Source organism: Haliaeetus leucocephalus, unplaced genomic scaffold, assembly GCF_000737465.1.
Source record: "Haliaeetus leucocephalus isolate CR32 unplaced genomic scaffold, Haliaeetus_leucocephalus-4.0 Scaffold495, whole genome shotgun sequence".
NCBI classification, from domain to species: Eukaryota; Metazoa; Chordata; class Aves; order Accipitriformes; family Accipitridae; genus Haliaeetus; species Haliaeetus leucocephalus.
The window spans coordinates 3,029,590-3,046,873 of NW_010972931.1; the positions used below are offsets into that span (position 1 = coordinate 3,029,590).

General features: G+C 42.6%; 1 protein-coding gene across 1 annotated transcript in view; it reads right to left on the reverse strand.

The window, feature by feature from the left end:
* Window positions 1-17,284, reverse strand: part of GAS6 (growth arrest-specific 6) — a 41,300-nt gene that overhangs the window by 23,390 nt on the left and 626 nt on the right. The window contains exons 2-4 of the mRNA XM_010575797.1: window positions 16,934-17,100; window positions 2,728-2,752; window positions 1,861-1,923 (exon numbers count right to left, since the gene is read on the reverse strand). Of these exons, the coding sequence (XP_010574099.1) occupies window positions 1,861-1,923; window positions 2,728-2,752; window positions 16,934-17,100 (255 nt within the window). The remainder of the gene's footprint in view (window positions 1-1,860; window positions 1,924-2,727; window positions 2,753-16,933; window positions 17,101-17,284) is intronic.

Here is a 17,284-nt window from a genome sequence, read left to right on the forward strand (position 1 = left end):
GGAGATCTAGTCAGTACAATAAAGAGTCCGTAGCGTGATTCAGCTCTCCTCACAGCAGACACAGTTTGGTCAGTGGAATCCCTCTAGAACCACCAACTGCAGATTAACTCTCCACAGACTGTGATGGGAATACTGGTCATGTAGGCACCCATGCTGGAAACACTTGCATCTACCTCTCTGAATTGGGAGCTGAATCCTACCTGTAACCCTGATCCAAAGATCTTATGAAATTAAGAATCCTCAAACACTCTGCTAAGCTGTCCAGTCATTGTCACAGTTAAAATTTGTACCTTACAGTATAAACTGGTCTAGCTAATCACCCTCCAGCCTGTAGGCCATGCAATGTTTTTGTATGCCAGATTAAAAGAGCCTTCCACTACCTTGTTTTGAGAGGAGAAAGACTGTTAAGAAACAAAATTTAAATGTGTCTTGCAGGCACAACCCCACAGAGCTACATAGCCTTTTGGCAGCATCTGTGAAAAATTAAGACACACACTGGAATTGGCCAAGCACAAAGCCTGTCATTCTTCCAAGCACATTTCAGGCTCCTTCTCCATTACTTCTCCTGTGAATTGACAATGGCTAGCCAAAACTCAGCCATTTAAAAATACTTTAATATTTTAATGGGGGAAAATATTATAATTTTATTTCCAAACCACTGCATCTGCAATGGGCAAAAATCCCTAAAATCAATTATTCAGCTTTTATTTTTTCAGATTTTTTCATCGCTACCCTTTAGACTTGCATTTCTAAAATACTGATTAGCTGTTTGGAACAAGTGTTCCCAGTTAATACCACCATTTTCAGCAGAAACTCCTGCCTCTTTGCTGTGCCATACACAGGAGCAAAAGGAAGCATTCAGTCTCTCATCCCACTCTGAACTAGCTGGCATACCGCCCCCAACAGGGGTACCACAGGTCCGAGAATTCACAGCTCAGAGGACTCTAAGATCCATAAGTGATACTGCTGCATTATATGAGGGCAAGTCTTCACATACCACTTAACCTTGCAATTCACTCTTCAAAAAAGGTTGCTGTAATGCAGTTTATAAATGTGAAATGTTGACTAAATCCTGATCCTGCCTTGGCAGCACGGGTATGAACATATGACTTTTCAAACTTGGTCACAGTTAAGAGACTGAACCACAGGGGTACAAATGAAAATAAATAGACATACATGCGTTTTTCTCCCCATTTGAACTGATCTGCTTCCAGAACTTATTTAGAATATTTATGCAGCTTTATACCTTTAGCACTGCTAAGCTTCAAGAGGGAACAGGAAAGGTATTAGACGAGTTCATTAAACTCTGATCTCTAGTGTTAGTGATGAACAAATATATCAGTCTCACTTCCAAATTGATTTGAATTTTTAAAGGTTGCAATATTTAAAGCAGAGTCACGCGATATGTAAAATTGATTTCCTTAATGTAAAGAAGTCTGACGCAAGCCTGGGTTTGACTTTAAGCTTTTTTAAGGTTCTTTAACAGGGATGAACCAAAGTTAGCATTCAAGAGGAAAGAAAATGAAAGGCCAAGCATAGCGTACAACCTTATGGTAAATCCTATTTCTCGTCCCTCTTGCTTCTCAGATTATTCAGACCTTGGAAACTGGTGGGAAAGAAATGCCTTGCATCATAAAATACCAAAGCACTGAAACATGACAGTGAGATGGCAATAGGTTATAAAAAGGAAAAGGTCTTGTTTTGCTGCTCAGATAGGACAAGTGATATGGAGTCTCAAGCCTAGAGACTAGAAGACCAATACTAAAATACTATCAAAAATGGAAATAGCTGAGCTGGTCCCACTCCTTCAGGTAGAATGAGAGAACATTTAACTACAACATACAAAACAAAAATGCTTACTATGAACGCATGTAAGGAAATCTGGACTTCTTGTATACGGCGACCCATATTTCTGAATACAAGCTGAAGAACAGAAAATGAAATTGTTGTTATTATTATAAAGATGACATGGCAGCTGTTCAAAGCATGTAAAATGATACCTGGCCTGCTGATTCATTAAGCAAGGCTTTGGAGGGTGGGTGCAAAATCTATGCAATATTATAATCTCCCAGATGCCTTAAAATTCTTGAAGTTCATTAAAATTTTTTAGCTCTGATGTAGAGTTATAAGCCATCTGAAAAGGATGATCACTTAACCAGATGCTACTATGATTCTAAAAGCATGTTAGTAGCTACTCAAATTTGACTTACTAAATCTCTTTTAAAAAAAAATCTAAAAAGCACATGGAGTTTTCTCAAACTGTTGGCATTTGTGATCTTAAGTACTACACATTAAACACAAACAGAAAACAATATAATGCCATGACTATGATACAGTCAATAGAATAAGCCAGTAGTTCAATCAGTAAAGGCACTTTTTTTTTAAATAAGGAGGTTAGTTAATAGCTAAGTTAATTAAAAGGGGACAAAGGTAGAGGACTTCAAATTATTTACTAATGCTGCAAGCTACAGATATAAATGCAACATCAACATTTCAACATGCAGAAAACACATAGAGGATCTCTGTATGCAAATCTATACATAAGCAAAAAACACACCTCAAAACCACATAAGGAATGTACAGTCTATCTTAAAAGCTAGCAATGCATGTTTATCACGATCAGATTTCCATCACTTTCCTTAGCAGAGACTTCAGCTGTGACAAGCTCCAGTGTCAGGCACCACATACCAGCACTGCTACAATGTGAAAGTAAAAACTGCAACTCACCCAAGTATTTCGGGTAAAAATATTCCTGTAGGAGGAAAAAAAAAAAAAGCAAAGATTTATTGAATAATATTTGCTTCTACTGTCATAATATTTAAGAGCTGCTGTTAGTTTGGTGGTCTTGCCTGGCAGTTGTTTAACAAGGTCCAAACACCAACATCCTAATTTCTTTTTATTCAGAGCCAGCAGCAGCAGCACAGTATCATACATGCATTTTGTCTTTTGAAAAGGGAAGAAACATTAGCTCCAGTCTCAAGGTATTTTCTGATGACAGCTGACTTGGTAAGTGGCAGTGGCTGAGCGCGAAGCCACTTAGCCGCTATCCGAGCGGTAAAGGTGCTGATGATAGCATGAGGTAGGGGAAGGAAGAGGAATCCAGAGACAAAACCCCAGAGGGAAACTACAGGATGATTTAGTCACCCAGCACCTCCTTGGAGGCACTCTGCTGATGCAGAACACAGGCAGCACCCTAACACCACAGCCACTAAAATAAAAGCGTACCTTTTTGCTGGTACAATGAGCACCCTACAACTCTAAGAGCGCCCATTGCCATACCACTCACTCCATCACATCGTGGAGACAGTCGGCTCAAAGAAAAGAATAATGAAAATGTGCAAGCGAGGGGAAAATTGACACCCATTAATCTAAAACCAGACTGCAAAAGGCATTCCCACTCCTCTCGTGGTACACGGCCATGCGTTACTGTTCTCTACCTTGTGTCAACAAAGTGTATCCATACAGTAAGAGCAGCAGTGTGCTGATGGGATGCAGATCTAACCTTGCATGTTTGAAAAATATTTAGCCTCGTGAGCTTGCCAGTCGCATGATTTGTTTGCACCAACAGAGAGAAACAGCATGAAAATGCAGCTGTGCCGCATGGAAGGGTGGGAGATTGGCCTAAGCTGATCATTAAACCACATCCTTAAAAAAATACAAAAACTCATGGCCAGGAAAAAGCATTTCTTTCCAACTTCACTTCATACTGGATTTCATAATCTATAAGTCACTAGTTCAAGTGCTGTTAAAATTGTAATTGGGGCATGCAATGCGGGAAAACTTGTGGATGTATTTTTTTTGTTAAAATAAACCATTTCTCAGCTAATTATGAAAGCATACGCATAGTATAATTCTCTCTCATACAACATGATCAGTTTTCATATAACACTATCTGCAGTGAGATTGGGACAGTAAATATCCTGTATTCTACAAGATTAATTTGGTCTATACAATGTGCAAGATAAGAAACTATTTTATCTTCCCCCCCTATTACAGATGTTTGGTTAAGCTCATGCATATATACAGGCATGTACATACAACAGAGACAGGCACACACCGTGATTCAATTTGACCTGGACTGTCTAATGCAATCAATTACATTGCTGTCATTCATCAGAAAAAAACCCAATCACTTCTGGCAAATATTACCCAGTTACTGAAATGCCATGTAAATATTCAACCTAAATCATGAGAGCATCAATAAAGTAGCTTACACTTATGCTAATTTTCAATTCTGACATGAGGGTAATAGACTTGGCATCTTTTGGGGCTGAGCTTTGTAATATCTCTTTGGGTTAACAAACTGAGCGAGGAGCTTACAACTCACTATGGTCCCCTCTCCCTCTTTTTTTTTTTTTTTTTTTTTTTTTTAAGGTTTAGTTTTGGAAAAGACAAGTCAAAATAAAAGCAAATCTAAGCAGTTTAAGTATTCAGATGAGTTCCCAGATGTGCTATAACCACAAACAGAACTTCAGCCAGCACTCGAGGAGAAAAAGATAGCGGCATGTGATGAAATATTACAAATATTTTTTTCATTATTTCCCCTTTCTTCAATATACGTCACAAGAATGTGCAGATGTGTTCAACCACCAACAGGATAATCCAGACACTGGCAAGAACAATGTTTTCTGCACTCACAGGACAAGAAATAGGAGCTTTCATATTCATTGCCACCAGTCTAATTGCTCAAAGTCAGTGATGGCAAAGGCATAAAACTTCGTTTTCTCCTTGACCTCTGATGAATGAGTTGAGTGCTATAAAAGTTGTATAGAGTTTACATTTGACTGAAAGATTAAGGTAACTAGTTATTTTCATTGCACAGATAACCTTCCAAATGCAAACTGACTGTACATGGATTCAACGCCAGTTGAACAGCAGAAGAGTGAAACTCCAAGACACTGTACTACCACAAGCTTCATTTCACAAGGTGCATAACAGAGATAAGTAATTTAAACAGGAGGCTATTAATAGAAAATTAACCCTTCTTTCCCCATCTTCCTCATTTGCTTATGTTACACAAAACTACTTGCTGATCAGTAGCACCTCTCCAGGTCTACAGGACCTGCTGATAATACCATTCTAAAATAAAGCATTATGATTGCAGGTTCTAACGTTACTCATTCTTGTATGATTAACTTTTCGTTTTTCTCCATAATCAATTTTCCTTACAACAGGCTTCTGGAAATACAATGGCAACGTATTTCCATTCAGCCAATTGATTAATCAAGAATGAAGGAGGAATGATTGTCCACCTTGAGAAAAGGAACTTGCTTAAACTGAAAGTAGCAGTCCCTTTTCAAAAAACACTGATGAGAAGTTTTTCCAGGTAAAAATTCAAGTTGTGCCTAACCTGCACAGAAAGACAGCCAGACATGCATTACGTCTTGTGTGAGTGCTCAACTCTACAATGCCTTTTCAGTCTTCTGTGCTGTACTAAGTCTTAATGACCCAGAGATTTCAGGGAAGATGAAAACCTTATACAGGGTCAGGTCCCTGTTAAAAGTCTGAGTCTTATCTTCCCTCCACCAGAAGTCTTCAATTGTATTTTCAGGATCCAACAAAAATGCCAAGAGAAACACTTTGAGGCTTGCTAAGAAGGAGTTAGCAAAGATTCTCTGTTACTCCTTTGCTGATTTCTCAACTAGTCTCCTTCAATTTCAGGCTCACCAAACATCGCAGCATCCAGAACGCCACCCAGTATTCACAGGATCAAAACACAGGAGGTTATTTAACTGTGACCACAAAACTACAGTAACTGTTAAATTTTCAGCTTGGACTCCAGTAAAAGAAGTCAACATTTAAATGTTGTCAGCCCTTCCCCTTTGGATTTGCTTTCCTGATTACTGCTGAAAATAGAAGCAGGAGCAATGGGCTTTTTAAATAAAAAACTATAAACAAATACATGTTGGACATAAACATCCTCTGGATAGGCTGCTATACAGACACTGACCTCACCAAGCTCTCTAACCAATCTGTCCAGTAGTAAGGTCCCAGTGCATGCAAGACAAAGACAATACCTTGGCAGAAGCATCAACCTCCACAAGATACCCAACCTTCACAAATGTAGCTTCCACAATTCCATCCTCTGTGCCTGCTGCTACCAAGAAAACCTCAATGTATTGCCACCCCTCCTCTCTGTGACCCATCACACCTTCTGTCTGATTCCCATGTATCAACCAGTAGGACTCGGACACCAGAAGCTTCAATAGTCAAGGGCCTGGCACCGAGACACCCACAGCCTGCGGACCGGCACGTAGTACGAGTTACACACCACACGCCATGTGCCAGCAGAACAGCTCAGCAGAGACCTCGGGTTAAAAGGGAGAAACAGGAGAGACTGGGAAGTGCCTCCCATCTACGCGTCTCCACCCTTTCAGAGAAGTGGAAAGGGCAGCATGAGGCCAGTCCCTCCAGGCAGGTCCTGGCTTGCTTATTTCAGCTCAGTTCAAGACCTTTCCCTTGCTGTCCAGGAGACAGAGCTGTGCTTTAACAGAAACGATTTAAGCTCTACAGCCCCCACTCCTTTCACACGAACACATGGACATGCTAGAAGCAAGTCTTTTGATGCACTCAACACAATTCCTGGTTTCCACAACAGTAGTGCAAGACCTAAGAGTACACGCCTTTATTTCAGGGTAGAGTGACACCAAACACTTTTTCATGGGGTTAAGAAGTTTCTCTCCCACCTACATCCAGAGCTTATTCCTACCCTTCTAACACAGCCACTACAACACTTAGTGTGGACATCTAAAACGAGAAGAAAGGATGAGTTTAAAAGTGTCCTCAAAAAAAAACAACCCAAAAAACCACACTCCCAAAACTCCAGGTTGTTCATTTTTTATATTTGCTTTTTCTTCTTAAGGGTTGCAGCAAAAGTTAAGAACAGTTTCTGTGGAGCCACCCCCAATACCCTGCATTGGAACAACTGAAGAGAACAGCAACATGAAGGTAAGAATTCATCGGAGGGCTGTGGAGTTGAAGGGGCAGAAGTCCCTGCCAAAGGAAACCTACAACGTGACTGGGGTCACCATTTATTTTCAGCTCTATGGCCAAACTCTCCCTTAGTGGTAAAATCCAGAAGTTAGTGAAATTATATGGGGTATGCATTAGTCCTGCTGCATTTTTAGAGAAGATGGAAGAACACCAAATCAGAACAGGCATTAACATGAGTCACTGTATAAAAATAACCCTTCTGAAAACATAACAATGACCCTGTCTACACCAGGAAAATGTTCTCACTGTTGCTTGAAGTAATTGGCAACACTGGAAACCTCAGCCAAAAGGGCCTGCCAACTGCTTCTGTTAGTTTTTCTTGAGTATTAGGTCAGGTAAGCCTGATCAGCACTGAGTCTAAACAAAAATCATGTTTGAGCTGCAGTGGCAGCAGATAAAAGATGTAGTTTGCAGAAAGACTGTTCATGGTCCTGGGCAACTGGCTCTCGGTGGCCCTGCTTGAGGTGGGGGCTTGGACCAAATGACCTCCAGAGATGCCTGCCAACCTCAACCAGTCTGTGATTCTGTGACTGCAGCACTGCTAACGTCGGAGGATCTCACAGACATGTCTTAGCAATGGTAATTTCTAAAAAGCACTTCCTTAGTTACCTAGTTACCTCTTAGAGAGCAGTGACAACTCCCACGTTATGCCTTTTTCTCATTTCCATATAATGACTCTCCCTTTTCCTCTTTCCTTCAGGACTGAATGTTTGTCTTGGGCATGGCCTGACCTCCCCATTTATAAATGTACTGCATATTTCCACACTGCGGGCCCGCACTTTCCTTGCAAAGAAATAGCTGCTACCAACCATAACTGGCTATAACTTAGTTTTTGACAGTTGTTTAAGTGTTATGACCTGAGCATGCAAATCTCATTAATGCTCTCCGCATTTTTTAAAACTCAGCCCTAGGCTTTTGATGCATAGAAAAAATCACGCTGAATGATTAGGCCTCCCTCCCATATGGTGCAATTAAACAGTCCTGCAATTCAGAATTTTAAATATGTAGAACCTATAGTTATAGAGGTTATGCTCAAATCAATGCTTGCACAGGCTTTCCTTCTCATTGTGAGGAACCCTACACTCAGACAGGTTAGTTTGCTTCGTATTTTGCTTTGGGGGGGGATCTGCATTCTCCATGCAAGTAGCAAAGAGTACTTCTCTCCACAATTTGGCAAGTGAGGCTTTAGAGAAGCAAGCAGGTCACATTGCAGTCCAAAAGCAGCCTCCAAGCCTCATCACCTACCGCCAAAGTTACAGCCACTTAGGGTAGCTTTTAGATTTTGTGTCCGTTTGCAAAGTATCCACTTCACAACGTCCAGCTATTCTGGTGCACACAAACCATGACTGTCCCTTCCACCAAGTTGTGGATCTTTCCAAACTAGAAGCATTCAAGACCACCCTCTCCAGCATCACCCATTCGATAGAGACTAGGCACCTCTGCAGAATCCCGAAGGCTGGAAACAAAAAACATCTATTGTCATAGCTTCCCTTGCCCTCTTCTGAGAGGCAGGACTATTCCCAACAGCTTACTGAGGTGCCACTTCAGCAAAAGATGTTGCTCTGCAATGAGGAAAAACCCAGCAATGATTAGAATGCACAATTACAGGGAAAAAAAGTAATGAAAGGAAAGAAAAGAAGGAAAAAAAATGTTCCTGCATGTCACAGGCAAGCAAAACACATACGTTTGTGAAGACGTGGGGGCACAGAGAGATGATTTCTATATGTGGCCTGAGGCAGGGTTTGATCGGACAGTAATGGTGTGAAATGGATGAAACTGGTGCCAAGGACCAAATATTCCAGCAAAAATAATTTGTAGAGTGATTCCAATGAGTTGGTTGCATGTGCTTTTAAGTTATTCTTAATGCAATCCAGTCACAAACGCCTTGAGGTTTCCACCACTGCTTCAGGATTGAAAGGCTGCTTTCCTTCCAGCTGTATTAAAGTGCAATTTGAAAAGGGGATCTTGATTTGATAACAGATCTTCACTCAATGTTGCTTGTTTGAATCCTTACTTGTTGCAATAGTTACAATATTTGTATGTGTGGTTAAACTATCACTCACTTAGAAACTTCAGTCAAATTGAGCAAACCGGGATCTGACAAAACACCTAGCATAAGTAAAAGGCTGTCTCCCTTCAACATCCTATACTGTGTCATGACTCTGCAATTATTTAAGCCGTATTTAAAATAGAACAGATTACATATTCCATCCAACATGATTTAAATGTTTGTGATCTCTTTTATAGGCTCTGTAACATTTTATCCACTGAAGTGAAAAAATACTGTATTTTTCCCCTTCCTATAATCTAATGATACTGTTTCTTAGGATTTTGCTTACCTGCAGAGGTTGCAACTCACAGTAACAGCGTTCAGCCACTTTAAGGCATCGCTGGATTTGGCCTCAGAGGGGACAGGCAAGCGAGGAATAGGGAAGTGACATCTGAGACAACACTAGGCTCTTGTGACAGAATCTGACCTCATACTTCCCTGTTCATTATTTTAACAACTAAGTAGATTTTGCTTTTCTGTTCCTGTCCTAAACGTTTTCTGGAATTGAACTAGGACTCTCTGTTCCAGGAGTCGGCCAAATGTGGTAGCTCTCCAGATGCACATGATCTTGCACGGTGCAAGCAAGACCTGTTCTCCTTTTACCTCTTCATTTACGCACCCTTCTGTCCTGGCAGCTGTGAAGAGTGAAGACAACACCAACACTTGTCCCCCTCCCTGGGTATCCTCCTTACTTTCCACCTTTGCTCTTCCTCCGGGTCCCACTGCCGAAGCTCAAAGGAACAGGAAGAAAACCCAAAACAATAAATACAGAAACTTCCCCACAGACGTGTGCATGTGCGGAGAGCCTCTAGAACAGCCGGTTATAACAAAACAGTGATGCAGGTAGAGATACAGAAGGGAGACCTGCTGAAAAACTTCAATCAGATTCTCCAAGGGTTGGTTGTTCAGTCACTTCTTTGACAGCACAAGCTGTGATGACCCTTTCTGCTTCTCCCCTGGCACCTGGCCTTCCCATCCTAAACCCACGTGGTCCTTTCCACCATGTGGGTGCAACCCTTTTGTGAAGCTGTGTGGTGAACTGGACCAGGGAACTGATCCAGCTGCAAAATGATAATTTTTCTCTCCAGACTACTTTTCTTTAGATCAGTTACTTAAATCGGTCCATGCAGTTGCACAAAGTGCTGTGCAGGAAGGGTGAACAGAATAGGCAAGGGGGTTACTTACTCCAACTAGATCAGCTGAGCTCCCAAATGTGAAACCAAAGCCTAAAAAGCAATGTGAGTGGAGGAGAAGTAAACCTCCCTGCTATGTTCCTTCTCAGTTTCTTCTAAATCTCTGAGGGTGGTTCCATCCTTGTTCTTCATACTTATCAGAAAGTAATTGCTTGTAATTCATTAAGTTCACTTAGAGTTAGAGCATACATGAACCACAACTGCCAATTGATACAGATTCAGTGTTTCTCTTACCTGATTCTTATGCAGCTGCACTAACAAACTGTATTAATTCCCAGTAGGCTGCTCCTCTTTTTTTTTTTTTTTTACTTTAAAAAGAAAATGAAATGAGCCCATGGCCACAAAACTGTTTTCTTCATTTTTTAATTGGGTTTTTCCCCTCTCACATATTTATTAAAACCTACTGTATTCCTCTGAAAAACTGACTTACCCGAACTTTATCTGCTTTTTCCATTACCTTCCTTCTTGACCCAAACCTGTATAATCCCCCTGCTTCAATTTACCATTCTTAGCATCTTTTTCCATCCTATCTTCAAAGAGCCCCTCAGCGTAATATTAGCCACTTTTGTCTTCTCTTGCTCCTTCCCTCCTGCTGCACAGGAGGTTTAGCGTGTAGTACTTTTGTGATGCAGTGTTTCAGTATTTCCAGGTCTATTCTGAACTTCTGGGCTAAACTCACACGAGTGGAAACAGATGACGAGCGGGTAGGCATGAGTCCAGCAGAGTTGATGGAGCTGTGTCTGCTTCCACCAACAGCAAACTTTGCTCACCCGTCTCAATAACTTTTGATAAAGCAGCATTTAGCTAATAAACGTACGACCTGCCTTCTAAGGCAGGCAGGAGTGTTTTGGTCACCCTCCTGCTACTGAAGTCCACCACCACAAACAAATGCTGTGTCTGTACTGCCAAGTAGACAGATGTACCCTGCTCCACAGTCCCAATCTGTTTGCCTTCCGGATCAGTTAGACTCACTGGATTTTGGTATGACGCTGTCCCATCCTGTGCTTCCTTTATAAGAAACTACAGGGAGAAGGAAGAAAGGGAAGGGAGAACACCTGGTGGACACCCAGATCCCATCCCAGCTTTCTGCTGGATGGCACTGTGGCATAAGGCTGGACACTCAAACTTTTGTACTTCCTTCTTCTCTCCTTCAGTCCATTCCTGGCCAAAAGTCTAAATCTCCCCCTATTTTCTTTCTCAAAAATCTATTAAGCAGGTACCACTGTGCCTGGGAATCCATTCTGAGTCCAAGCAGGTTAAACCATCAGCACAGAGTTTTCCGGTAACTCTTTCCCTCTCTCAAATGAATTCTGCACCAAGAAGAAGATATGTAGAAATTTATACCAGCTATAAATCTAGCTCTTCCTCCACAATCTGCCAAAATGCCATAACAAATCAGTATATTGAGAAGAATTTTCACAGCGAATAAAACCAGGTCTTTGCCTGAATCCAGAAAGGAATATTCTATACAGGGATGATGACATCTGTATTTAACGATGATATCAGTATTTTGTATGTCTAGACTACTCAACATTCACTAAATTACTCAAAGAAATTTTACACCACTTAACTCTCCCAGTAACCCCTCTCCTCCCCCTACATGCCTTCATACTTTTCTGATTAGTATTTACAAATGTGTATCTACCTTGCTATTCTTAGAAATAAGACCTAAATATTGTCTGCCAAGCACCCCTCCTAAAAGATCAGAGTGAAGTTTGGATGACTCTAGTCTGTGCATGCAGCTCATCTGTGTTGTGTCATGTAATGGAACAAATAAAGAAATAAAACCAATGAGTCAGTAACACTATGAAAACCAACCAAACTGACCGTTATCACACCCTATACATTGCTTCATCTGCATTTCAGTTTCTCGATAAACCCAGCCTCGCAGAAAGAATGCTGACATTGCTGGATGTTTTGTTAGGATCAGTAATTTTCAAGACATGACAGCAAAAATCCCCCAAAAGCCTGGTCTGGTCTCACTGCTGCCCTTGCCGTGAGTGGGAGACTGGACTAGATGAGTGGACTAGAGACCTCTTCAGTCCTCTTCAGCCCGAGTTACCCTGTGATTCTCTGGCAGTGTTTTGTTATCTGACAAGCCCTCAATTTTAACAGCAGTTTGGATGCAAGTCCCTCAAAAAGCAGAACTCTTCATGTGCCTGCCTGTGAACAGGATGTTCATTCTGCACACATATGAAAAGCGGCTGGCTTTTCAAGGTACTCTATTGAGGGACAAATCCATAAACAGTGAACACAGGTGGCCAGGCTGACCTACATCAGTGCTTCTGGTGGGCCTAACACCTTTCAAAGTATTCAGCACGGCAATGTCAACGGTGACCTGCAGGAAGAGCAGTAATTCTTCAACAGTAAGAAGAGCAAGAAAGATGTGCAGTGACAGATGATGTACTGATAAACTGTGGTACCAAACAGTTAAGTGGCTGCATTCGAACACCTCCCCTATGCTCAGCCTTTCAAAACAAAGAAACTTCTCACACAAGGGCACTTTCTTGCTGTATTTATTCTTCAGTGAAATCCAAGTTTCCAAGAACACCAGCAACTACACTCCCTTCTGCCCTTTGTTTTACGTGCTTGGATGGCCACATTTTTAGAATAGGTCAACCAAATTCCAGAGCAGTTTTATCAGTCAGTTAACAAGCTGTAATACCTTGACTGCATACCAAGGTCAAATATTTCTGCAGTACTGCTTTTTATAAGGCCTCATCAACATTTTAAATAAGATAACATTCTTATCTCTACATCCAAGATGTTTTGCAACTTCATCCCATCTATCACACCTAGCATATCTTTTTAATAGATCACATTTAGAAACAGTCCTCATACCTCCCACGAACATGTTTTCCATCCTTATTTTTTCCCACCATATTATCTTTTCATTCTTCTGTTTGGTACCTCTAGCATAAATGAAATTATACAACAGGAACCATCCCACAATCCTGCAGTAATATCCAAGGATGTTATAATCAGCTTCATGAAAAAGATAGGCTGCAAGACTCATTAACCCAGGCTCACACTTGTTTTTACCATGTATAGTCATACAAATGGCACAGACTGAGTTTTGTTCTGCGTCCTAAAAAAAACCAAAAACAAAACCAACAGTCTAAAAATGTTTCAATTGATCTTCCTTCCTTCAGTCTGGGCGAGCTGATATATTTATATTTTCCGTAACATAAAAGACAAAAGCTGCACTGGCCTGCAAATGAATGGGTATTTAGCCCCGCCTAATACACTATTCTTAGCAGTTGATCTAAGTAATCACACACGTGGCAACACCCGCATTCAGGTTTCAGAGAATGTGTATCTTCTGCTGACTGCCTGCAGATGTTGCTTTGGCAAGCTGATCCCTGAAACAATGGAAGGCATGGAAAAAGGGTGCTCTGATACAGGTACACAACATTTCATTTCTGTTTACTGGTCTGTCCAGTAAATGGGTATCTTTCCGTAAAATGTTATTCTTGGCTAGATGTTATAATTGTCTGGATCAAGCTCTGGTTTTACCTGGGAAGCATCACGCAAGCTATGCTCCAACCTTGCTTCATCTTACCTGAACTACTGCAGCTGTCTGATGAATCAGTTAATGCAATTTCCTATCACATCTTTAAGTCATAGTTCTTGAAATTAGGCCTTGGAATTCTCCTCATGCAACCGCAGGAGAGCTAAGAATGGCAAGGTTTGTAAGGAAGACTCATACATTTCATTAGATCATCTGATGGGGGAGACAGGGAAGAGAGACAACACTTCTGTGATCACATCGCTAGCCCTTCCTGAGGGCGAACAGAGAAGCAGCAAGCTATTAACTAATCTCAAACTAACCTTCAGCTGTCAAGGCTGAAAGACCACTGCTCCCATGGGACAGTAAACAGCCAATGCCTACATTCATGCTCATCTGGCGCTTTAAAGCATAAAACCTGGGAGATGCAACAGCACAGATCAGCAGTGCACTGATGTGTTCCTCCCTGCTTGCCTACCGCGAGGGTAGCCACAAGGCTCAGCGCAGGACAAGAAGTGCTGCAGCCGTTTCTTTCTGCTGCAACCTAAGTAGTTAATCCCTGTGACCAGGTTCAGCAGGCAGAGACAAAAATTTCAGCCTTCCTAAACTACAAGGAATCATCAGCTGTCAACAGCAATCTGTACATTTCCCTGGTCAATAAAAAGTCCTCACTTTACCAGCATAGATCAGCTGCAGCCTGACAATAGGCTGAAGCATGACTGCAGTTACTGTAATTCCTCAAACTGCTAGGCATTGTTTATCAACAGTTTTCATCTTCCCTGAGTCAAGTCTGTCTCAGCTAGCTTCCTTCTTCTGTCAGTCACCAGGACAGGACATACAACGCAGCATCGGTGAAATGACAGCATGATAACTTCCTAGTGTTTAAGAAACACTTCCATTACCTCAGGTGCGTATTAATACTCTGTCCATCAAATCCACAAATGCTGCCAGAAGAGTAGTCACCTATGCCTTACAAAGCACTGAAGGCTTCCAACCGGTAGAGTAATAACAGCCCGCATACATGACCTCTGCCACCGTGCATTAGAAAACTGCTACTGAACAGCAGCTGCTGCCTTCATGTCACATACTGATTGCAAAATGGATAGGAAGGGCCATAAATCCCCCTGATAGGCGGTGGCACACCTGCTTCCCAGTCAAATTGAAGCAAAGTAACAGCAAGGAGTAGGACACACTGCACGTAACAAGCAAGTTCACAGCTCTTGGGAGGTGTGTGTTTCAGAAAAGGTAGGATCTTATGTCACTGCAGACCTAAAAGTATTATAAAATACAGCGCTTTGGTGTAAAGTGCATGTAAAATAAGCAAGGGGGCACAGACACTAGAAGCTCATCTAGCCTTAGTCGTATTTCTCCAGAGGTTTTCAGAGCTAGAGAGAGACCTAGCTGCAGTAACAAAGGAAATGCACCAAAAAAATCAAAATCATTTGCCATGACAGAAAGTTTGCATTGTCCTGCAAAACATGCTTAAATGGCATGACTGGATCTTAGAGAATTTATATTACATATTAAAAGATTTTAAACCAAAATAATGTCATTATTTTCATTACAGTAGGAAAACTGTATATTTTTTCCAATACACAAAATAAGTACCAAATACTGTTAAAAACCCCTGACACATTTACACAGCCCTACCACCCCCTAAACTGATCTACTGATGCATCGCCTTTGGCTACCTTCTTGGCCAGAAGCCAGTTAGCAAAACTGGTGACCTCAGATCACCTTTTATCCAGAATGCTACAAAATCACATTTGGGATATTTTTTCCTGCATTTGCTGCTATATGGTGAATATCTATACTGAGCTTAAAGTTATGTTATTCAATGTGAATATGGAAATAGTTGTACCAGCCACTCTCACCACATTACAGTTATCCACATTCTGTATTAGCTCAGTTTTACAGGACAGAAGCAAACACTGCTGCATGCAGATGTGACTGCACGTACATGTAAGAGGTGCACCGTTAAACACTGCCGGGGCAAGTGCTCCATATTAAGCTCTAAATTAAAGATTGTCAAAAAGAAAAGCCAGCATCACAACATTTTTGCCGTACTTACTACTGCCTTGTGACAACAAGCTACTGCACTCTATATCCAGCGCTGAGCCTGCTAATGAAGCACACATGTCAAGACTTGTCTGACCAAAGCATAAAACATCTCCCGAGTCCCTCCCTTGCCTGTGGTGTGTGTGTGTCTCTGTGCATACACACACACTCTCTCTCTCTGTCCTATCTTCTCCCTAGAGCACCATACCATTAACAGGAACACGCTGTGCAATATCAAGCTTCAGTTTGAACACCAAGAAGAATCTACTTCCCACTGCTAAATCAATGCCAGATAATCTCAGCAATGAGAGAAGCCTATCCAAAACAGCGTGGAGAGGAAGTGTAAAGTAACTGGAAGAGTAAGCCAAGCTTAGTAAAGCAACACAACTGCATCCACACGCTGTCCAAAGTGCAGAGAAGGCTGAAGTGAAAGTCAGCCTTGAGAAGACTGGGAAAGCCAGCTCCACATGCGGTGTGCAGGCTGTAACTGCGTGAATCCATGCTTAGTGTTAGAAGTGCAGCAGTAGCACGTTCCCGCACACGTGCTCTCCTGCTGTTGTAGTGTCAGGTCCTGAACCTACTGATTCAAAAATGCTGACCAAGCTGAATATGGCCTAAAAAAGGATTAAAGCCTGTTTATGACATACTTCTTCTGAGAAACCCCTATTCTGACGTGCACCACATCATCAAGGGGATTTTAAATACAGCTGGGATGGGAGGGTGAAGGAAAGAGCGATGGCAAGGCATCCAGACAGAGAAGCCCATAGCGTTAGGTCGCACTGATCTGGCTTCATGGATTTACACCGCAGGGGAACAGGGCCCTTCCGCTCTCTGGAGACAGCGGTCATGGCAGCAGGCGCCAGGCTGGGATGCTCACCCAGCCCACCCTCACCCAGGCCAGGCCACCCTCACCCAGGCACTTCTAACTGGACAGGACGGACAGAGCCCTTGAGCAGGCCGAGTGCTAGTTACACCCTGTGGCTTCCAGTCATTCCCACCATGATTCTGGTCCCTCCTCCTCCTCCCAAGGGCTTCCCCAGCTGCGCAGGCAGCCCCAGATGGCGGGACGGAGGGCGGGAGGGCAAAGCCGGACAACCCACCCAAATCCCGGCGGCGGCTCTGCGCCCTTACCGTCTCGGGGTCGTTCTCAAACACCTCCCGGGCCTCCTCCTTGCTGCAGTGCTCCTCCACGCACTCCCTCTCCAGGTGCCCTTGCTTGGTCTCCTCGAAGATCTGGTACGCTCGCCGCTGCCTCTGCCTCAGGAACTGGGCAGCCTCCGGGGCGCGCAGCAGGACGGCTGGGCCGCCGAAACCCGGGCCGGGGGGGGGGGGGGGTCGAGGAGGAGGAGGAGGAAAGGAGCAGGAGGAAGGAGAGGCAACGGCGAACAGCTGAGCCCGCCTGGCCGCCTTCTACACCCGCACCAAACCGCCCGGCCAGGGGTCACCGACCGCCTCGCCGTGTGGTACCGAGTCCCCTCCCTC